This window comes from Ascidiella aspersa, chromosome 2 (genome assembly GCF_963924565.1).
Source record: "Ascidiella aspersa chromosome 2, kaAscAspe10.2, whole genome shotgun sequence".
Lineage (NCBI taxonomy): Eukaryota > Metazoa > Chordata > Ascidiacea > Phlebobranchia > Ascidiidae > Ascidiella > Ascidiella aspersa.
This window is the reverse complement of record NC_139448.1, coordinates 29,779,807-29,804,139: the sequence shown is the minus strand read 5'-3', so window position 1 is coordinate 29,804,139 and position 24,333 is coordinate 29,779,807. Positions and strand designations below refer to the sequence as shown.

The 24,333-nt window shown below is 40.3% G+C and overlaps 1 protein-coding gene across 1 annotated transcript in view; it reads right to left on the bottom strand.

Annotated features, from left to right (window-relative positions):
* Positions 1-23,815, bottom strand: part of LOC146164776 (uncharacterized) — a 70,177-nt gene extending 46,362 nt beyond the window's left edge. Inside the window, exons 1-2 of the mRNA XM_083381729.1 lie at positions 23,160-23,815; positions 22,315-22,596 (exon numbers count right to left, since the gene is read on the bottom strand). Of these exons, the coding sequence (XP_083237855.1) occupies positions 22,315-22,596; positions 23,160-23,262 (385 nt within the window). The 5' untranslated portion in view covers positions 23,263-23,815. The remainder of the gene's footprint in view (positions 1-22,314; positions 22,597-23,159) is intronic.
* Between the last annotated feature and the right edge of the window lie 518 nt (positions 23,816-24,333).

Here is a 24,333-nt window from a genome sequence, read left to right as displayed (position 1 = left end):
GCAAGTGACACGGTCGAAAAAACGGGTTACGACTCAGAACCAGTCAGCAATCTCTTAGCGGAGCAAGCGCCTGGACAAATGTTTGCTCCGTGACAGGGCAAGGTGCGTGTAGGTGGGTGGGTTGGGACTGACGGCTGACTGAATGGAAAGGGTATGCGCCCGCGAACTGTGGGCTTTGAGAGCTGGTGTTGTTGATTCAGCGTAATTGCAACGTTAGGCTGATCGACCATGAAGGCTGGCCTGCAAAAGTGGCCAGCTCCATTTCTACATCGACTTCTCACAGTCATACAACTTTACATTTGTCCGCATTTAAAGTGGGCAACTGCATTTTGTCAACTCTGGTCAAGTCCCTTATACATCCTTCGAGGTGGTAAAGAATATTAAATCCCATACAGCTGTAATGCGCAATAAGTATAGAAAAGTCCAAACAGAAGTAAGTAGCATTCTAAACGTTTCAAATATCTGATTATTCGAAACGTTCGAAATGCTACCTACTTCTATATGGGCTTTATAATAACCTTACTACGTCTTACTACAACCTGCAACCATTATGCTCCAAACCTTGGGGTGAGGTTTAAACAATTGGAGAGGAAAACGAAAGACCGGTTACAGAGTGCCCTTTATTTCTTGTCAGGTGTGCCAGGAGTGGACGGCAAACATGACAGGGGCGGGCGATCCTTTTATGTGCAGATTTAAGAGCTTTGCGCTTAGGTCGTTTTTGTTTATTACGCGAAAGAGCTCTTTCTCTTTACGACTTTTTACGATTTGTTTTAAAGCGCCATTGAAACTTCCCTTCGACTGAAAATAGTTTTTAAATGCGATGGGGAAATTTCGTTCTTTAAACGAATAGAAATTAAAGACAAAAGTTAAAAAAAAATTTAAATTTTTCGATTTGGTATCGGGAAAAACTGCCTGGTTTTCCTGTTTGGCCTTGTTGTTTTGGATTTGGAAGATAGCAACTACAAGTCGAAGTTCTACATTACCTACAGGGAAACCTAGCAACCGTGCAGTTGGCAGAATCCAAACCCAAACTTCACCTGTACAGTTTTCATACGACGTGAGTTTGGCTCAGGCTGCAAATGAAGCTGTTTAGGTTGGTCTTGGGTGTATTTGTAAGTGGATTTTACGTGGCAAAAGCTAGGCGTCTCTTTTTTCGGTCACGGCCTTAACCTCAATTATTTTGTCAGGTTTCTTCGAGAAACAAAATAAACAAAAACTGGCTAAAATATGACCAAATAGTTTTAAAGCAGCAATTCTACATCGACCACCAAAAAAGCTTGCCGTAGTACACCTAAGATAAAAAAAATGATAGAAAAAACAAAAAATGAATATGCAACATTAGATATCAGAACAAAAGATTTGCACGGCCTAAAAACGCCAGGGCCTTATGCAAGAGCTATAGTCAATTTGCATAGCTCTTTTCTACAGCGTTACAGGCGCCTCCCGCGAACCACAGTCGAGTAAATTACCGTCGTTTCTCGTGTGAGCGGAAAACGCGCAATACACAATCACAGTTCACTTTTGCCTTTCGGTTAATAGCTGTGGGCAATATGAACGGGGCGAGGCGGCAATTAGGATGTATGGCTCCTTCACTCGTAACCTCCGACTCGCGTTAAGTCGGCTAATAGTCAATTAACACGGATTTTTTAAGTAGCTTTTACATTCTTTCGTTGACCAAACGCGAATGGAGTTTTCAAAGTCAATTTCGGCTATACGGAAATTTTAACATTCATTTCGAGTATTCAATAACCGTTTAAATTTTAAAAGATTAAGCTTAAAATTTCAGTGTGGTATCCCGACTTACATGTACTAGGTGTAAAATTGCAATGTGCTACAATTCTACTTCTTTAAAAGATTATGAAGCATCAGGGACGACATAACCCAAGAAACGTAAAACTTGCCCTGGCTGCACTTGATCAAACTGCCAGTTTCTTCCTACAGTGAGAAAGCAGTGTATTATCGCGGTGGGTGGTGATTAGCACTAAGATCGCGCAACTGATTGCGGTCTGAAGATGCTTGTCGATCTGTCATGTCGCCTGCAAGTTCCCAAAGAAGCGCATGAGGTTCTCAGACAGCGGCTACAGACGCTAAAGAAAGGCCAGTTTAAAGCCGAAAACGGAGCTTTGCGTGTAATTCGACCATCCTAACGGACAATCTAAGAAATGCACGCTACGCCCTGGACCATTCCGATTTAACACAGCTAACTGTAAGGAATGGCAAATGATTTTCACGCGAGGATGTTTGTACATTGTACAGAGATGTTTTTTTTTATTAGATAAAACATTTATTTATAGAAATCGAAATTGAGTTTAAGCGTGTACAGTAGGGGCCATTTTCAAAGTTGGATAGTTGAGTTTCGCTTATTGTACAGATATAGGACTTCAACCTATTTTATCCACGATTTCACTAGCTGGTCTTCATGCACATGGTTAAAACCAGCTAATCTGGATGGACTACTGGCAAATACGAATAAATTACTATCTGAATAGAAAATACCTAAAATCAGCTTGCGTTTACGTTAAAGATACATGTACCACCTTCCTATAATGGGTTTATAATAGGTGCTTCAATTTCAAATAAAATTATACATTGTTATCAGGAACGAATCAGTAGAGCCGCTGTAAAAATAAGCACGGCGTTGTGCCGCTGAATCAGTTTTGAATTTCCAACGTACAAAGAGACGAGGGGTGCGGTAAACTTCACCTTACAGTTCAAGTGCCATCCACCATTGTTCAGAGGGACGCATTTACGCATTACGTCATTTTTGGGAGGTTCTGCCAACCTCAGTCATACCGGGAAAGCGGCTGCTGTACTGTTTAAGATCATGGGAAAGTAAGGACGATAGGATACTCACGAGTCATGAACTTGCACAAATAATAAAGAAATAATAAACTTTCGTGTAAAGAACTATAAACTTGAAAGTTGAAGACCCGAACAATATTTTTTCTGGACCCGTTGTTCTGTCGAGGAATAAAGGCATGTTAAACGTATACTTGTTTATGTACGCGTTAGAGTAGCACTGTTTGACAGACAAAAACGTTCTGCTACTGGTTTCGCATTCTGAAAAACGATTGCAATTGGGTTTGGGTTTAAAATGGTATCGATGTCCACGAACGATTCATTAATTTACCTCGGGTTTCGCGTGGGAGTGGGAGAAATCATTTAACACGACTTAGAAAAGCAAATTTATCGGCAATTGTGAACAGACCGAATGCTTTATTGCCTAGTATCAGACGATGTCAATCAGTCGTTCGTTTTACTATGCTACATTCCAATTTAAAAAAGAAAAATACGAAGACAGTGGGCCGCCTAAACAAGGGTCTCTATTTTCGAACAGACAAAATCCCAAAACATTTATTACAATTTGGAGAAACATCTAAGCGGCACCAAAGTTGCCAAAGGACAATATTCCGCTTCCATTAATTAAAGACAAACAACCCTTTTCAATTTTTTCCACTCGTCTGGATTAATCAAGCTAAAAATTGCTCACGGATGCAAAGGGTTACGCCCAGAAAAATCCAGGCGCATAGAACACTAGCATAAACTCAAAAATTCGACTTTAGATGCGACAGGCATGGCATGCAAATGCAAAGAGTCAGTTATGTAAGCCGACTATGTAAAAATGCGCAGTGGCGGTGACACGCGTGAATGACAACCGTGCACCAGGTAGCAAATGACTGTGAGTGCTGACCGTACGTAGCTCGCTCGAGATACGAAAGAGTCGCGCTCGGCCGCGCGCGAAATCGCACAGACCAGCAGTGGATGGACTAAAAGAGTAAGACGACGCACAGGCCAAAGACAACAAAAGCGCAGTGTACCAAGTTTGATGTTAGACACACGATGCAGGCACGTAAAGTGGTGGTGGGTTTGCTCCTTTTAAATTTCTCGAGTATTTCACACGATTAAAGAAGAGCATTATGGATTTTAATTAACGCCTTGATGAATATTGTACTTTTAAATTTAAAATGGCGTATTTATTTGAATGGAGACGTCTATTGAAATTGAAAAGAAAATTTCAAGGCTGGCAAAAATACTTTTTTGGGCTTTAAAAGCGGTCAAACATAGTACCAATTGACATATTCAAAGTTACTACCGGCAAAAACGAAAACTTAACCCTTTTGGGTTGATTACCCATAACCAACAGATTAACAAACTCTAACACAGTGGTTCCCAAACTGTGGTACGCGTACCACCGGTGGTACGCGAGAGTCTTTCAGGTGGTACGCGACTAACTTCAGCATACGTATAAATTTCGAAAACGTTCAACTTTTTAAACTTTCAGATTGGGTAATTTGCCGTGCTGCGTTTTAGTTACCTTTAACTTGAGGTTTCGCACGTTTATGACGTAACACTTATCTTGTTCAAGATAATATAACGCTAATTGTTAGCTGGTTTAATATATATGTAGTAATAAACTAATAGTGAGCGGTGTAGTTGTAGTATGTATCGACCAGCTGGTGAAGAAAAAACAACTATCGCATTGAACCTTGGGTTTTGTTTAATTTATGGCTTCTTTGTCTTCCTGGTATGGCGTTTGGTAAAGTTTAATTCTGCTTACTTATTTTGTATAATATGCTAAAATAGTTAAAGCAGCGGTTCGCGGTTCTTAACCGGGTAGGGGTGCGCCAAGGAATTCTAAGGGGGGCGCGAGCTCGACTTTATATATTTTTAATTTTTGCAGTGATTTTAATGGTTTCGTTTGGGTTAGGCATAATTCCTACATACAAACTCTGTTTTTTGCCAACTTTAACATTAAAACTGCAAAAATTTTCGCGCTGCGCGCGAATCTTATAGTTCCCTTTTAGAAAATCCATGGTATCACCGTCCTATTAAATTAACTTATAGATAAACGATAAAAGCTATCGCCCTTTCGGACTATTTTTCATCCATATTTTATATATGATAACAGGCTATAGCAACAGGGGGAGTCGAACTTTTTTTGCGAGAAACTATATTGTTTTTGCAATATTGCCGTTGTATTGTGTGTCGTTACATCTTTTGAAACACGATAACGTAATGTTTAATATTTGCGCTTGACATTTTTTGCGCTCGACATAATAACTCTTACAACTGTGGAGTAAATGCCCTCGCAACACGTTTGTCAAAATCAGCTCGATAAAATCAATGTGTCGAGCTCGCGCAATTTGTTGCGTGCCCAATGCGAAACGCCTCTTCGGTTACAGTTTAGCCAATTCGACCAACTAAAACTCAAAATTTTTCGCGCTTCGCGCGACCAACAATCCCTTCCTTCACTATTTTCCTGTTTTCTCAGTGATATTTAATTGCAAAATGTCGAAATATTAGGGGGGCGCAAGGCATGACAAAATTACCAAAGGGGGGCGCGGCTGAAAAAAGGTTAAGAACCACTGAGTTAAAGTTTGAGATATTCTGGTAAGGTGTAACTTAGGTGGTACATCAACACTGTACAAAATCTCAAAATGGTTCGCGAGAAAAAAAGTTTGGGAATCACTGCTCTAACACGTTAAGCTACTGATAACCGCCGCTCGTCAAATTTTAAAGCGACCGATTTCGAACGAAATTCCAGCGCAATTACGTCATCGGGCGACCGGACAACGTTGGTTTACGACGCATAGCAAAATTTCAACAAGGCTCGGAATTGTTTCGTTGCGAGGAGATTCTCCCATGTCGCGAGTATGCGGGCAGTGATAAAGGCGCTTCGCCAATTCGCTGGGCCGGGAATGTTGTGTAATGTTTTACTTGGCTGGCTTTGATTTACCGCCATGAAGGAATCGAGCGGGTTAGGGAGACGCGGTTACGTATTTACTCATCCCGAAGGACAAAATAAACTGTATGTTGATAGTCGTCACTTGCTTTACTAACTGATTTCAAAAGCATAGGCTTTTAAGGAAGAGACCAAAGTTCTTTATACCTTGCATTATTGACTTGAATATGCTTACTGAATTACGATGTTTGTTGCGGAAAAAAAATCTTTGAAAAGTGTACACACATGCAAAATCGATGCATAACTAAGTAAAGAGTGGCGCGAACGTTTGGTCTACCACCAATGACTCGAGAATTATGCCAAGAACTGCAAAAAATTCAACAGAGAAGATATTTAACAAATTATTTAACCTCAGCGAAAGGTAATTTCGACATAACTGTTTTTTTTGTGCTTTGAAGCCTATGGAAAATCGATATAAAATCTGAGGGAAACTTGTGTTCAAAGTTACCGGACAAAGCGTTAAACACCAGTCCGAATTACGCTCGTTAAATTAACGCCTCACGCCGACTTGTGTGTATTTTTCCAGGTGATAGTTGCTGCAGCGGGATAAGGCGTGGGAAGAACAAGGCCCGGGCAGCCGCGATAAAAAGCGAACGCCGCCGCTCTACCGTATTTGCGATGCGAAAAAGTAGCAGTGGGGTCAGAAAGGGATTAGTGTCGGGGCGCACAATACACACGGAAGTTGCCTTTCTCGCTTGAAACAAAAGGCGACAGGTCTGGCAAGGAAACGACTGGTATTTGGCGTCGTTTCACACGCGTCAGGCAGCTTTAGTAAGTTCTGTAAACGGCAAGACGTACTGGCTTGTTTGTTTATTTACCGGTACAGGTGAATCACACTAGGGCCATATCGGTTAATCTTGAATAAGGTTTCAACCGTTCAGATGGCGCGACGGAAATATTTTAAGCGTTAAACGGGTTTTCTTGCCACGACTACCTATTTCGATTGTCGGATTTATGTTCAAGCTCATTTATTTATTACAAGATGTTTTTTTTTAATATACGTCCTGCTTTCAGCCCAAACGCATTCTGTTTCATTTTGGAAGCTTGGATGCACTCTTTATATTCCAGTAAAATCGACCTGTCGCAAATATTCAGATTTTACAACTGGTGAAAAGTTTAAGCGCGACAAAACACTTTACCCGAGTCCAATACGACCTGTCGCATTACATCATTTTGTTTTTTAACGTTCGTGAAACGTATTCTTGGAAAAAAACATAGCATTGACAAGGCATCGTAGGTCAAAAACAGTGTACCGCGAGATCAATTTATTTGCACCGGAAACTTTTGAACTAGTGTCTTTCTTTTTTTCATATAACGGTCAATTCATAATAAACAATGTTGAGTTACCAAAGCAATTTTAGTGTTCTGCTTGTTGTAAAATATAGTGCCGCGAAATAAGTGTTTCACAAGCTGAAAAAGGGGGTCGACAACAATTGCGCAAAACCTCAAACAACAAAAACATGTCATTTCGAAGGTTTCAAAGAAGCAGCAAGGGCGAAAAGGGAAGTTTGTCAGCGGGATTTGGCCGAGAAGTCTGTTTATCCGCCCGAGCACAGTTGGAAACGTGTTGTGTGTGATTCACAGACCGACTGCCGATGTTACGGATCGCTACGTGACTGTGGGCTTTTAATGGCATTGTTACAACAGCTAGGGGGTGGGGGTAATGTTGGGGCTGAGGAATAGGGGTAATGATATAGAGCGCAACGGCAGGAATGTCACGTTGTCTATTATGATCCCAGAAGCAAAAATTAAGATTTTCACCAAAACATCTACCTCATTACTTTTAAATTAACAAAAGCCGACGTATATAATATAACCATAGGGTGGGGTTAACAACACTATGGAACGACTTTATAATTCCTAATTCGCCTAATTTGAGTTGCGATTATTGTTTAGTTTGGTTTTCGTTGTAAAAAAGCCTCTTTCGAAAATAACAGCCAGCGACTTTTCGAAAATAACAGCCAGCGACTTTTCGAAAATAACAGCCAGCGACGGCAAAACGCAGTTTAAATCAAATCGAAAAATTCCACAAGGAAACGCGACCCTTATCTATCATTTCTGCAACATTACCCACCAGCGGTATGCGATATCCTCGGCGATCAGCGGCCTCAAAGCAAAAACGCCAATGAACACCTCTCCAAGGCAAACGAAAACCCAAGGTACACCAACAATCGGTGGAGCAACAACAAGCAAAACAGCTCCGAGTCAAGGCTAGCCTTACAGCGCATGACGTCATAGCGATCACGTGGTCTTTTGTCACCTGCGGCTCGGACGTCGGCTAATGTGCCTCGGTGAAAACAGAGCGACTGAGAGATTGGGTTTGGTTAAGGCGAAACACGGCCTAGGACTGGCGGCTTGGGTTTGGGTTTGGGTTTGGGGACCTTGGATAGCTCCTCGTGCGTGTCTTTGTCAATAAACTCTCTGGCTTTGTGCTGCCGGAACTTGTGGTGATTTTCTAAGCTGTGGCGATAAACGGTTTTTGCCGGGTTTTTGAGGATTCCAATGTCGGTTTTGGCGGAAAGCACAATTAATTGAAAACGCTAATCACAGTTAGACTTATTTTACGTATCTCTTTATCGTGTAAGTTTTTGTGACATGATTTTTTTGTTGTTATTGACCACTGCTAAAAAATTGAAGGCGCGGCAAATCTTGAGAAACATATTTTAATTTATTTTTTTGAAATTTTAATTACTACAATGCTTAGGTCAGGTTTAAATCATAATAAATTAGACATGGATATGCGAAACTTTTTTGTGAAAACTTATAGGTTGTACATTACGATGTTCGCAATAAAATAGTAAATCTATTTTTAGCAAATTTTGAAAGACGGTGTAAACTCGTTTTTTCAATAAAGCATATCTACAGTGAGCTTTTATCTATCTATGACCAAACGAGTTTAGTGGATACGTGATCTATTTAATATTTTTTCGATTAAGGTGTTTCTCAAAAGGGTATCGACACACATGGCTTGTTCGAGTAGGAGGTGACAAATAGGCATACGAATACCCACCAGGGTCTGAATATGGCATGATATACGATTCCGTGAATCAATGAATCAAGCCACTTTCTCTTCCGCGCACAAAAGCAAAGGGATAATTTGGACAGGCGTACGTAATGCTAGCGAGCGTGTGACTGCTAGTCACCCCTGGTGAATCATTCCCGGTAATGGCGGCGCTGTTTATGAAAATGTCATGTAAATCCGTTAGGTTGCGGTCGGTCTGACAAGTTATAATCATAACAAATTTATAATTAAGTAAAGCCGGTGCTTCGTAAAAGGGTGATTAAGTAAATCCGGGTATTGTAAAATAGCTATTTCTCCAACAACTGAAATTATATCGCAAAAAGACAGAGTTCAGAAACGTACAACTATAAGAAAAACTTTTAAAAACACTAGAAAACCCAGTTGGCTACATAAAACCAGGTAAATGTAAACTCAAAACTTTTAAATAGCACCTTTAGCGCGGCAGTACACATGACAAGAATAGTTTGTGCCTAATCTGTCGTCCTATACTCCATGCCAAGAGCAATATGCGATAATTAAGTTAAGAAGAGCGACATCGTAAAAAGCTACAAAAGCCCTAACGACCAAATTATATCGCACAAACGGAAAATTCTCAATATTGTATTTGAAACATCCGACGTTCAACAGCACCGAAAAATCATTTGTGTAAAACGTGTGAATCCCCAACAAATGTTGCACATTTACCGAGAGATTATACCCGTAACTAGTTTGCACCTGCTGTGCCTGTTAGTATACATCAATCCAATGTGCGAAAATTAAAAATTAAGTGTTGTCCAATAGCGAACATTTTGAAGCCACAGCTGTCGCGGTTTAAATTAAGCAGCGACAGATTTTAATAAGACAGACGGACTTTTTTATTAAAGCGCAATTTGTTGGAGGTTTGACCGCGTGGCACGGGAATACACATTAACGTGCATTGGCATTTGGCGGGATCGATGTAATTCGTCGCTTATTTGAATCGATTGCGAATTAGCCAGCAGTCAATCAAAATAACGAAAAGCAACTTCAGCCAAAACAAAATGCCGATTCCACCCTTTGGAAAGCATTAGAACCAAAAAAAGTTTCGTTTTAAAAGCAAAATGCAGGTCGTATTCTCATGCTAAGTTGGTGCAATGAAACGAGTTTCGGGGAATAAGGAATAAGCAGATCCTCTTCAAGAAACCCTTTTTTTACAATATGAAACCTTTTTGCAAAAGGGTGACAAAATGCAAAGAAACGAAATACCAATTGGGCATCCATATATCAAGACGCACAGGTTTTGTTTTTGAAACTGTTCGCTGGACAATCATCGTAAATTAAGCTCAAGGGAGATGACCGAGAAACACTATAAAAGCAGCGGCACTCATTAGGAAAGTAAAATGAGTCAAAGTCGGGCACTTAATTGTCGACCAAGCAAAAGAACTGCTTTCAACTTTCAAGTGCGCAGACTGCTGGCGAGCGCTCTCGACAATTTACTAATCCCAGAGTCGAACAGAGTCCGATCAGCGTACAATCCAATTTGCCAATTCGTGCACAAAGCGAAGGACGTGCGGCACAAGCTCAACACTAAGTTGCAGGTCGCTGAGAGCCTGAAACAAATCCGACATGAGGGACCCTCGGGCTAGCGAGGCGGGCGACCGTTGCGCTTTGCAAAACACTTTAAGGCGATTTGCTGGTTTGCTAGCGGCTTTAATTCGCTCTCTCCGGATCAAAAACAAAGCCGTTCGTTCGGCGTCGATTCCAAGTTGTCGCCTTCTTGCACGATTTCTTATCGTGACAGAACAACTCGCCAAAATCTCGAGCGCCAGTTTTTCTTCGACAAACGCTTGTACAATCATAAACAGTTTCTTTTGCTTAAAACTAAGGCCTGGTTACGCCAATGCTTTAAATCATCGGTAACTTTGTATTTGTTATTTAAAAAAATGCAAAAAAGCCTAAAAACTAGTGCGACTTTTTGTGGAATGTTTACAGGCTAAACTGAAACGGCATAAAGATGGTCAATGTTTCTTATTAACGCATGTCGCGCGACCAAAAATTTGGTCGCGGTTGAATTTGGTTGGGTTAACGGCTGCGGCCGTTCACATGGTTAGATGGATTGAGATTGCATACTAGCAAGATAGAAATGCGAAGAGCTCGATTAATCAATAATTTGAATTTAATATCGCTGTTGTCTTTATTTTGTATTTGTTTAATTTTTTCAGTGAAGAGTATCGTGCACCCAAAGCTTCGCTGTTTATACTTTTTACGCTAATAATTTAGATAACTGAGAAAAAGGGTTGACGAATACTGTGTTAAACGAAATATGCCTCTTAGACAGTCGCGATAAATTTACAAATACCAAAAGTTGACATACAAAACAAAAAACGGCGAAGTTGCCACATATCACCAGCAAATCAAAAATACCTACATGTTATCCCCACGCACGAAAATCGCCGGCGCTGTTTACACGGCTGGGCTAAAACGCGCAAAAAATCCGCGCCCGTGTTTGTTATCGGAAGTTGGCGCGATAAACAAGCGAAACACCATCCGAATTGAACTTTTTCTGAGTCTAGTCGCTCTTTACGACGATCTGCGGGCGCGCTACAGTTTGTTTGGGACGCTGCTACCTGGCGAAAAATCGAAGACTATGCGAGACAAATCGCTACACAACTAGCGGCCAGATGACGGAAACTCGCCGCGCATGCACAGTAATCAGCGGGCGACCTTGGCGTTTCCTTTTTGCCGAGGAAAGGTCACGGGCGCGCCGTTTTTCGAGTAGCGACTCGAGTGGTCTTTTTGCGCTGTTAAGAGCTACTTGCTGTAGTGCAGATCCAGCAAACGCACACCTCGACGTAGGCTAAAGGCGACCGACCGGAACAAGGCGATTCCGGGCGTTGGTTTGCGACTGTTTACAAAAAGAAATGCATTCAACATGGGCCTTGTACGGAAAAAATGCCAAATACGGAAAAATGCTGTATTTTGACTGACTAACTTGCATTGTACGATGAATATAAAGCCACGTTCGTATCAGAACACACCTTTCTCTCTTTTAGGTCGTTTCAGTTATGCCCGTACTTGTTTACACAGCCAGGCGGTAAAGGCACATAAATGTGACAAATAAAGGCAAATTTGATTTCAATTTTTTTTATAAACTGGCCGGATGCCCCAGAAAAAAGATCATCACCAAACCTTATAAAATACTACTACGACTTAAGTCCTAATTTGACAGGACAACGAATGATATACACACATGTGTGTTAAACAACTGTGCTCCAGCAGGACAAGTTAGGAAACGGTTCGAGGTCTAGGCCACTTCATACGAAGGACGTCAGGTCTAAAATGTATTCATACGAGCACTTTATTATTGGTCATGCCAAGTTCCCTGCAATTTTGCAGCAGTCACTGTTCCCTTTCAGGCTCGCCGCAGTGAGACAAAACAAAAAAACGCGCCTTGGGATCAGCAGACTTATAAGGCGGGCAAAGCAACCGAGCAAAACCAAGGTAACTCAACAGGCAAAATGAAAGGCTGGGCTCAAAACAAATGTGATTTTAGATAATTAAACAATCCTACTACACGCTGTAGAGATGTCCAAGGGTCGGAGCACTGAACTGATGTTCGATAACATACCGATGTCAAGTGGTCATATCGGTACAAGGGTGGTATATCGATGTTGATCCTATACCAAATTGACTTAAGTGTTGCAGTTATGGTTTGCGATCGAGATTAGCGTTTTTTTACTTGAATTTTGGAGTCTAACGATGAAGGTAAAGTTCTAGGTTGCCCAGAGAACAAGCAATTTTTGTCCAGAAAACACGTTTCAACGTTTCAAATTGATCGATTTTACTTATTTTGCAAAAGCAATGGCTTCATTTGGTTTCGGAACAGATTGCCGGTATTTTATGCCTAAAATATAGGATAGCGATATCGAAATACAGTACAAAGCTTTCGACAAATGAAATATAGTGTCTTCAATTAAGCATTTTTCATTAGAAAATTAGGTTATTTAAGATTTGCACGTAACATTTTGCTTGCTATATGGTGCGTTTTACGTTATTTTTTAGTTTAGTAACTTCTTATAATCGGACTAGTTCCAATTTTAACACTTTAACGATCAACTTTTATGACAAGGACTTGACTTGTGATTGGCTCGAATTATGAGTTGACTGGGGACTTGACTTGACTTGGACTTAAGTTCTTTCAAAAATGACTTTACTTGGACAAAAGTCTCTTTCAAATGACTCGACTGAGACTTAATGACTTGTTTACAACACTGGTACGAAGTATCGGACATTCATTTTTTCCCAGTGGCGAGCGCGTTGTACATAACGACCGTGGAACTGCACTACCCAAGACCATAATATTGCGCATTGAACAGCAAATATTGCCAAGTGAGGCGTGTACACAGTCCCACGCCAGTCGCGCCTCGACAAATCCCGTATCGATTGCGAGCAGCACAAAGCGTAGGGGTGGATATTGTCGCAATACGTCGGCGAGAATATAACGCCTTGTGCTTGTAGGTTGTAAAGTCGCCTTTTCACTATTCGATATATAAGGATAATTTGGTATAGCGGTTTAGGATAATTTGGTATAGCGGTTTTCCCAAATTTTATAAGGTTTAATAAAAGTGGCGAAAGAAAATATAACTTACGGCAGCCGTATTAATATAATAATTTAATAATACTTGCGTTTGATTTTCCCAAACCGGCATAAGAACAGTAAGATGCTGTTATACCAGCTGGTGAAAAGCCTTAACGTATCACTTGTGGTATACTACAGGTTTGAGAACCTATTTTGGGACACTTTTGTTTTTAGTCAGATCTTCGCAATGCCCCGTCATCGTCTGTGTATTCGGCCAGGCGGGTTAGCAATTCTCCAGTTGGGCTAGATGGCACGCAGCAAGTCAGCGGTGGTGCTAATAATCGCGGGGGCGAAACACACTAATTGCCCAGCAAAAGGCGACATTTTCGCGCAAATAGCACGTTTCCACTCAAATGGGCAATTCAGGGAATTCCTTGATAATTGTAATTAACTATGTGGGTACAAGGTCCTAAAAAGGTTAACGGTTGGACGAAATGAGGTACAAATATGGGTTGGACCTTGGACGTAGTTAAATAAATTGTTTGTTTATCATTAGTAGCCAACATTTTTAATTGGAAATATAAGGCAACATATAACCTCGAAATCAAGAATTTTTACGGTTTAATTTTACACACAGTTGGCGAGTTTGACTAACAGCTCTAGCAATTAACCGCAAAAAATAGATAAAATTGGGCGAAACTTGGAAACTTGCGCTGTGTGAAAATACAACCTTGAATCCGAGATAACCTATCAACAGCTCGTAGAAGGCGGGGAGTTTTTGTGAAAAGAATCAATCGCGGCTTTGCTGGGAAGTGTATTGACAGAAAGGGAGTTGGCGCCAAGGCTTTTGTTTCATTGACACCGAAGCGTCCATGGGCTGAGTTTCGAGTAAGGTTTATTTAACCTATAGCTGCTCTAGCCATTCTACGTTATACGTGGTCGGTAATACTTTGGTTAAACTAAAATCTTTATGATCGCTTTTATGTACATGTTTCTACTGATTAGCAGAGGTAATATTTACGCTAATAATAACTGGTAGAATCTCGAAGTACGACATTTGGCTAAAATAATTGTCTTTGTTTAATAAGTTTATAAACAGTGACAAACAACCAGGTGCCTATGTAAAGGCGTTTGTCGGTTAAAACACATTGGGACGATGTTATTGATACTTCAAAACAAAATGATGACTACAAAGTGCAGCTAAGTCACCACCAAAAAAACCTTGCATTGGAACCAATTCACATAGCCACCATAAACAATCACAGAAATAATAATGTCGAAAACAAGACGTCAACCCATTATACAAGTGCTCGTTAGTTCATTGCTGTATTCGAACAGCGTCATTCGATGCAAGCAACTGCAAGCGAGTTCGAAACAAAGCCAAGTCGCTTCCTAATCATCAAAGCATTAGCGAGATGCTGAGAACAAGAGGCGAAACGAATTGGCAGCGGAGCCGTGTCGACCGCAGAGGGATTGTTCTCTCGCGGCCAGAGGCGTCGGTTCTTTGGACCTTTGCACCCCCTGGGTCCCGCGGGGGCCCGAGGGGTGACAGCTGACGCTACGCTTGGCAGGAAGCCAGAGGGCGCTGTTAATCCGGTTGAATTTGCTTCTGAATTGCAATAGCGGCGATAATTGCGCGTTTAATTGCGCTGTCGTGTTACGAAGGGGCGAAACAGCAGATGAGGTCACCGCAAACTTGAGACGTACTCTTGTTCCGGGAAAAAAGACTATTTTCTAAAAGTACTGGTCTCGAATAACTGACACTTTTGGTGCAACAGAGGATGTTAAATTTTTGTAAGGTGTTATATAAAGTCTAACAAGGTACTTTTTTCATTTGAGCTAAACACAACAAATAATGTACAACTGTATCCATGTAAACGTCCTCGGTTGTAGTTCATTAGTAAGGTTAGGGTGGAATAGGTTTCAGATCAATTTGATGGTTAAATTGCACGCATAGGAACGAGGCAATTGGGCGTGTTTACCTTTATTTTTAAACGCTGGCGTTTATTTGTTGATTTAAAAGTTGGCACATAATACAAATTGGTTGGAATTGCCCTACGTGGGACTAATTAGGAAGAGAAGGTTATTTTTTCTGCACATATTATACCGTGTTAATACATATATATGCGTTGGTGACAGTTCAAAAAGAATCTTTATCAAAAAATAGGTTAAACCAGCCTATATTATTGCCCAACATGATTATTGTTCAGCAGCGCTGCAGATTCCACACAGCAGAAGCTGGGGAAACGCGCTTTGAGAGACTTTTAAGAGAATTACAGGTTACAGGTGAATGTTTCAGTCCTAGGAAACACCTTATAAAAAAGGTTAGTCCCTACATATCCCCCACAAACAAACACGATGTGATCACCTCGCAAAAAGTTAGCTTAAAGCTCGCTTCAATAGCCCGAGGGTTCTTGCGCGACCTGGCTACATTGCCACTGACAAGGCGGGCAGGTAAGAGGGTGTGGCGAAGCGTGAAAGTCGCTGGAGCGTGTAACGAGGCCTGCGGTCGGATTTGTCGGGAAGGCACAATGGGCAAGTTTGAGAAGTGCTGGGCCGGGCTGGCACATGTAGAAGCCTTGTATTACTTACAGCATCATGCTGTTTACATTCGTTTTTTTTTTCGGTTTGCACGATCTGTCCGTTCCATTTTTATACATGTCAAAAAATACCTGAATGTTGAGCTTAACTTGTGTAGGACTAGGAATACATTCTGCCGCATGGGTTATTGAATAAATCGAGATATTATTGTCTTTAACACCTGGTTTAAAATTCCGTTTAAAGTACTCGTCATTAGAACGTTTCTTCCATTGCGTTTTTAAATATTTCAGCCATTTATATGAAAATACAACTTGTCCATTTTTTTTAAACGTGTTGCGAAATAATAAGGAAAAGCAGGTTTTTGCTTACTTATTGCAACAGCAATTTAAAAGTACATCAAAACAATTTAAATCTTCCGAAAAGCATAAGAATGATCCAACGAAAGGCGTCTATCAATAGAAAGCAGCGCAAGTCATTTTCTATTCTTCACTTTTTTAAGCGCATTGACAAAGGCAGTCAGAAAAAGGAAAGGCAAAGAGGTGCAAAAAGTTTTTTTTTTTTTTTTTAAATACACAATGCGCTATTTAATATAAAATTTACATGCCAAAAATAAGTTTCGCTTGGCATTGCATACATTCCGAAACCGAAAGTCATATAAATAAAGATTACTTTTTTTAGCTTAAAATTTTGTTGCACTGTTTGCACTGTGTATTGTCTAAACAGAAAGGCCAACAAAAAGTCAAGAAGTTCGGCCTTTCATAATTGGGAGTATATGTATTATAGCCATTATAGTTGTAATTATGCGAGAAATGAAACAATAGGCCACACACAATCAGTCATTTTCACCCTTTGAAGTTATTCTTCACTAGCGAAGCATTCGCAACAGTCGATTGACTAATTAAGGCAATACACTTTCCATAGTGCAGCTCAACAAAACGTCCGACGGCCGAACGAGCAACAATGGCCAGAAAATAAACGGGCCCATAGGCCTCAAAAGGGAAAGAAACAAGGCGGTTTGTTGTCAACGCTCCAAGGCTAATCAAATGGCTCAGTAGCTGAAATCACAAAGACGCTTTTGTAACGCGGCTTAGTGTTCAAGTCCATGGGTTAAGACTGGGCGGTCGCGGCGTCGCTGTCTAAGCAAGTAACCAGTGCCTTTGCGTCACGTTGAAGGTCGTAACTCACTCGCAAGCCTTTTGTAAATTACTGCATGCGCTTAATAATAAACGCGTGTAAAGAAAAGCCGCGCGCACACATTGGCGTTTGTAGGCACGTTAACGGCAGTGAACTGCACATGTAGAAATAAGTTCTCTTTAACCGTTTATTTCCCGTACAATAAAAGCTGTTGATATTAACGGCGACAGGGAACGCTTGCTTTCAAATAAAAACATACACCTTGGTATAAAAATCAGAACCAGTCAACTTTAAATAGCCAGTCCACTTGACTTTATAAGGCACAAATATTGGCCGAGTTCGGTTCAGCTCAATGTAAATCGGAGCCTCGGTAAACAGAGGCGACGTTGTTTTCTTAATGGCTGATCGAGGTTGGCAAAAGCCGGTACACATTAGCTAATTTTGTTGCAAGTACAAGCACCGGGGACGCACGACGAAACAATTAAACAAAACCCAAGCCATTGAAATTGATATTAGTGAGTTATCGCCTTTTGGCATGAACAAACGCCGACAGTCACATTTTATATTTGGAAAACTACCTATATACCAAATTCAACCAAATTTGAGACAAAGGAGATGAATTTTTGGAAAGTATTGCTTTTTAGCGTAAATAGGCACCGACCTTAACCTTTTGTACGTGAACAACTACACATATGCCGATTTAATCCAAATTTAGGTCATTGAAGATGTATTTTAGGAAATAATTTTTACGTAATAAGGGCCGACCGAAAACGTATATGTTTGCGGGAAATCACATATCCAACAAAATAAACCAAACCTTGGTCAAATAAATTAATTTCATGGAAGCCAATGATACTTTGCATAGATTTCACACGGGACGGCAACCGTAGTCGTTTTGGAACCGGAAAATTGAAACAGATGCCGAAAATCACCCGAGTTAAAAAACGCCTACTCGGTCATTTTGCGGACAGGCGCCTGTATAATGCAAGCGCATCAGTCAGCTGGTCAATGACACCAGCAGCAGTTACACTTAACAAACGCTTGCCTTGCAGTGTGGCCTGTCAGTCGCCTTGCTGTTATGATCGATGGCCTTGTGGTAAAGGAGATTCGCAAGATTCTGGCAACAAAACCACCCATTAACATAAACAAGTATTTAAAAATGCATCGCGCCTGTCACGGAAGGTAAAGCGTGCCTTTAAACATAGGGTCAAAAAACTCAAGGTCAGTTTTAAAAATAATAACTGAAACGTCAGTTTTAAAGGTGGTAATTACAATCCTTCATTAGTCCCCAATCCAGCCCATTGCCTAGTTGTGAAGACGGCACGAAAACGGCCAAAATTGCCGTGAACGAATATAAATAAGGCCGCGAAGGGGTTGGGAAAAGCTGTTCTTTCATTGAAAGAAGTTTTCCAACTTTACCAATGCTGGATTGTGACATGAGGGCAACCACGAATCAAGCGTGAGTTTGCCTTTGAAAGCAGATATTTTTGTGTACTATTCGCGCCTTTCGGGACGGATCGCACAACTGTAACACCATCTCGTCACGTCAGTTTACTTTGCATTTAATTTCCAACAATAGTCGCAAAACATAGCGAAACAAAAAGTAACATAGCATTGAACAGAAAGCAACCAGGTTGAACAACGAAGGGTAAAAACAACGAAACGGGTCGATAATATTTAACATGAGACTGTCATCAACATGTGTCAGGCACACAGAGAACAAAAACATCGACCAGAAGCAAAGAAAAGCGCAAATTAGAAGAAACCCAGTTGTCAATCCTTAGACAATACGAACAGGGTTGCCATATTAAACAATGCATGCTCGTTGCCCGACGTTCACTCGATTGCGCCAATTACACTATTTGCTCTTCGGCTTGCAACGTACAAAGATGGCCAACTTTCAAGGCCATTCTATAAAACGGCCAACTCTATTTTGTCCAAATTTGTGCCAGTTTTTGGTGCAAAATAGCGCAGAAAAAAATGACCATGACTAGAGATGTTTAGAGTAGAATATCGGATCCTTGGATTCGCATTGCTGTTTATTTTGGGTAATTGGTATCGATATATTTTTTTGTTTTCTCACGAAAGGCTATTCTATAAAGCGGCCAGCTCCTTATTGTCCAACTTGTGGCCATTTTTGGTGCAAACTAGCGTAGAAAAAAGAAACATGTCTTGGGATATTCAAAGAACAACATGGGATCCTTAGTTTCGACTCCAAATTGGATTCATATCGCATTTTGCCATTTATTTCGGTTAATTGGAACAGATATCATTTCAGCTCCTTTTTTTTAATTTCAGCTCCTTTTTTTCTTGGAACAAAATAGGACCGCCATTAAAAAAAGGACCATGATTAATTTTGAATCGGTGTGTAAACTAGTCCAGGGGTGGACAAGAGATTACCGAAGTGCTTCAAAAGGGCCATGCAAACAGGCCTGAACGGTCGGCCGGTCGTAATCGGTGGCGGCAACCGGTGCGAAATCAGCTCGTTGTTGTGTTCCCGCGAAAGGGGACGGGGGATCAAGTACAAACAGGGACTCCAGCCGTTGCACAAACAAGCGAAACAAGGCCTTTCGCCTTTGGTGTTGGTAGGGAGGGGGTAAGGGGTCACCTTTGTTGGTCAATTGTCTGGAGCGGCGTCGGTCGCAGACAATAAACTATCGAACCGACGGGACGTGGCATTGGGTAGAACTTTCTAGTCCACCAAGTTGATCGTCGTAGTGCGAAAGTTTCACGTCTAAGACCAGCACGAAAACGCGCGACTGTTTTTGAGATCCAAAAAACACAAAAGTTCGAAAAGATCTAAAACACTTTTAAGCCTATTTAAATGTAGCATTTACCGAGCAATGTTACTCTGTATTGCCTAATTTGACGTCACTATGCACATGACCGGTGTTCACTGAGGCGTGAATACGTTTTTAGCAGAACCGATAATGCCGCTTTTTTGCGTAACTGCGGAATTCAGTCGTTTAATAAATTTGTTTTACGATCTTTTTAACCTTTGTGGTTGTTTTGTATGTTTGTATCCTACGACATGGATAAACAACTGGCAGTGTTTGGAACAGGCTTAAATCCGAATATAAACAATAAAAGCAAGCGCATTATTATTTTTCACCCGACCGTTTTAACTGCTGTTTCTGATCGAGAAAACTCGTCTATCTGCACTTTCCAGTTCAATCCGTTTTTGAATATGCAAAGCAATGCACTTCTAGTTTGTTTGGGTTTTGTAAGTTGCTTTAAATAACATTAAAAGCGTGTTTCGTCATTTTCAACCTTCGTAAGATAGCTTCACGAAATACACAAGTCCGTATACCGCGCACAGAGGCCGGAGACTGGATGCCAAAAAAAGACAAGTGTCAGACGACAACAAAGGCACCGGCATTTCAGAAGGGTGCTCGTCGCAGTATGACGTCACTCTCCAGTCGACAGGGCCCTTCAAAACAAGCCGATCACATTTTTCGGTCCACTAAAGTTTCGCGCCGTTTTTTGTTTTAAGAACGACACGAATGTTAAACGGCTTTATCTAAAAGCAAATGAGCAAAGGAAAAAAACGATACAAAACAGTGGCGCTTTCGAAAAATGGCCAGAGCATACGAAACCTGGTGTGAGTTGAATTGCATTCTGTTTGATTTTTGCGTGGGTTCTAATGCCAAACGGCAATTTTCTAAAAGCAAACGACCAAGAAAAAACGAAAAACAGTGACGATTTAGGATTTGGCCAGCACATACGTAGTCTGGTGGGAGTTGAATTGCATTTCTGTTTGGTTTTCGCATCAGTTCTAATGTCAAAGGGCAATTTTCTAAAAGCAAACGACCAAGAAAAAAACGAAAATAGTGACGCTTTCCGAATTGGCTAGCACATACGTAGCCTGGTGGGAGTTGAATTGCATTCCCGTTCGGTTTTGCATCGGTTTACCACCAACATACAGCAACTGGCAGCGCAACGCGAGTGCGTGTGATCGATATATCCGATTATGCCCAAGGCCGGCGTGGGGGTTCACACAACAGGAGCCCTGGCCTTATTCATAATCAATGGTCCCTCCAGGGAATATCATCGCTGGCTGCTTGTTTCGCCTTAACCGCTTGACAAACGAACGTCCGGTCAGGGAAAATTCCGACAGTTGGCCGTCTTTAGATGTTTAAGCCAAGGCGCCTCTGTTTAAGTAAGTGACCGGTGGGCAATGGAAAGTCCGAAGCCCGGGCGTCTTAAACGATAAACGATTTCGCGGCGAACTATTTTTAATGGAGGTCGTTAATGTTTCTGAACACAATTATAGGTGGGAAAATCCGCGACTGTCCCTACACTCTGGGGAAAAAGCTCTATGGATGTATTTTACGTTACTGTATTTTATTCAAGCATTTACCGACTAAAACGGCAAAACAAACGTCTTTCTTTGCTGCCATATTAAGTTTCACAAATAAAACGCTTTCAGTCAAGAAATATGCCTAATGAAACCACAAAGGCACCAACAGAAAACCCAAATAATAATAATGTAGGATTATTAGTATATCACATGTAGTCATGGCAAGTTAATTGGCCTTGGCTAAGCTTTAGAAAATAACTTTAATCACACTACAAAATATTTTTTATGGTCCAACAATACCATATTGGTAGTTTTGTAAAATGTTTTGCTGGCAATATTTTTATTAAATGTACCATATTGGTGACATTGACCAGTTGAAGATTTCCTGCAACGGTTATTAAAACGTTGTTATGTCTAGTAAAAAATATTTTGGAAGAAAAATTTTATAATTGCCTGGTAGCAACAGTATTTCTTTGTAACTTTGTTTGAACGTGTTAATCAAATTAACTATGTACAGTAATGGAATGTCAGAAAAATTCAGACAATAAATCCAACCACATAAGTTTCTCTTCTCACAAGGCAATAATCTGGACATGAATTCAAGGAATGCTTGTAGCCCTGGGGCGTATAAAACAAATGCTGGTCAAATTAAATGCTGTCTGGTATAAAATCTGTGGTAACTTTTCCTTTGTCCTGCATGTTGGCACAGTATGCACATGATGATATAAACTTTATCCAACAATAAGCATTTTTCTGCTGACATATCGGTATCTGAAAACATTGCCTGTTTCTGCATGACAATTTATAAGCTACAAAAAGTCAAATAAAGTAAAATATATTGGACATAAACTATGCTCTTTACATGCATATATATATACACTTATTTAAATCAATATTAAGATGTGCAGGTGGCATGTTTCGAAAAAAAAAATGTATATAAGGTTTTCCAGATGGTTGCTTATGTTTGCTGGATATTCACGTATAGAAAAATGCAATAATAAATTTTGAAGCAACGCAAACATTTGTCAACATCCTACCTATGGGTTTGGGTGGACAGTAGCAACAGGCCACTCTAATCTTGTAATCTTCGCAGAACAGATTGCACATGGCCCCAGTTTCCTTGTTGCAAGTCAGCAGTAGCGAGTTTTCAACCGGGATATTGGAAGTGATGCTAAAGCACTGGATGTCGACCGGCTTCTGGCAGAAGTGGTATCCCTTTTTGCGGAGGGTGGCGTAGGTCTCATCGTCCTGACCAGTTGTTTCAGCTGGATTGCTGGCACTCATCCAAGGGCTCCACTCGCAAACACAGTTCTCCTCACCTGTAAGAAAAGATTAGAAATTTTATTCGAAAATTTTACAAATTTTATTCGATGGTAATGATGGACGATTACTTATTAAACCAAGTTGTAGGAAAGTGGAATTTAATGTGCAGAAATAAATAGTGACAGACACCAATGTATATTTGCAACTTGGTGCTGCCAAAGATTTCCACTAAATTTGTTCTTGCTGAAAAACTCTTACACCAAATTTCAGTTTGCATTCTAATTGGTTTATTGAATATTCAATTCAGGTTCAGAGCCATGTTATGCCAAATACCCAAATATCAATGTTTTACCAAGCATCGATTTGCAAATTTTTGGAAGAATTGTTATTTCTCCTACTGCAAGCCAACAAGAAGTGTACAACAAGATTAAGTACTGAACTATTAGAACTAGGTATAGTGGTGGAAATCAGCTTCTTAACAATATTTTATATACAACTCATTGCTACGCATACTAAGTAGATAAAACGTATCTTTGCAGCAAAGAACGTCACTAGAATAGTTAGAGAACTCAAAAAAATACTTTAAATTTTGTAAACTTTAAATCGAACTAGATATTACCTGGAGGTGGAGTTATGGTGTCACTGTTTGCACTTGATATTGAACATAAGTAGCTAACTATAATCCAAAATGAAAGTGACAGGTACTTCTGAAGCAGTTGCATTGTTGTACTCTTGAGGTATGGTGGCAAAAATGGATAAAAAACTTTCAAAACAATGTCTTCTCCAAAAAAAATTGTCAAGTTTATATTTTAAACTTCCAAATGGTGCATACAAGACTATGTCATCTTCTTGTTCCTTACTTCTTAACTGTCCCCGAATTTAAATTTTCACTGTAATCCAATAGATTCCAAAATATTTTACAGAAAATTAGATAAAAACCAGCAAATGTTCCTATCCTGAAAATATTACTATGATTTTTCGGTTAAAACATTGCGTTTGGTGAAAACAAAAGGAGCTGGTCTAGAATCCTACCACATTTATTTTAACGTTAACAAAACGAGTTGTCAAAGTTCAAATTGCAGGGAAGACATATAAATATGTAAGAATAAATTTAATAATAATACTTGACCAACCCAAACGCTAACTCTCAGTCTCTCACCCTAACCCAAATATTGTTAGCAATATAAACCATGGACGAAACTGTGGTAGGATTCTAGACCAGCGCCAAATAAAATACTGATTCAAACCTAACAGCTGAAGGTTTAAAACGTTTTTAGGTATACAACTTAAGGGTCGTACTTTGAAGATCACACATTTCGTGCACTAATAACGTTACTGCTTAATTTCGAAATAGGAAAGCTTTATCACTTTTAAGCTTATAAACTGTGAAAATCAACAAATCTGCTCTGATGAAATTCACTGATAATTAACTTCGTTACAAGCATTTAAGCGGCCCGCGCCCCAAACTTCTGCACCTTACTGCGAGACCGTACTGCCCGCTTGAAACTAAACAGCAAGAAACCAACGCAGTATCTACTAATTTTTTCTCTGTCTGCGAATTTCCAAGGTTTTGATTGGATCGACAGTTTTTCGCTCCTTGTCTCCATCGTGCGGTTATAATAGGCAGTCCCGTCTTATTTTAAATTTCGTCATTGTGTTTTTTTGTTAAAAGAAATAACCTTTAAAAGCCCTCTTATCAATACTACATAAATGGCCGCAGAGGCTTTTGTCAATTGCTTACCATAATGAAACTTAACGTATTTAAATAGCGAGCAACAAGAACTATTTGTCCA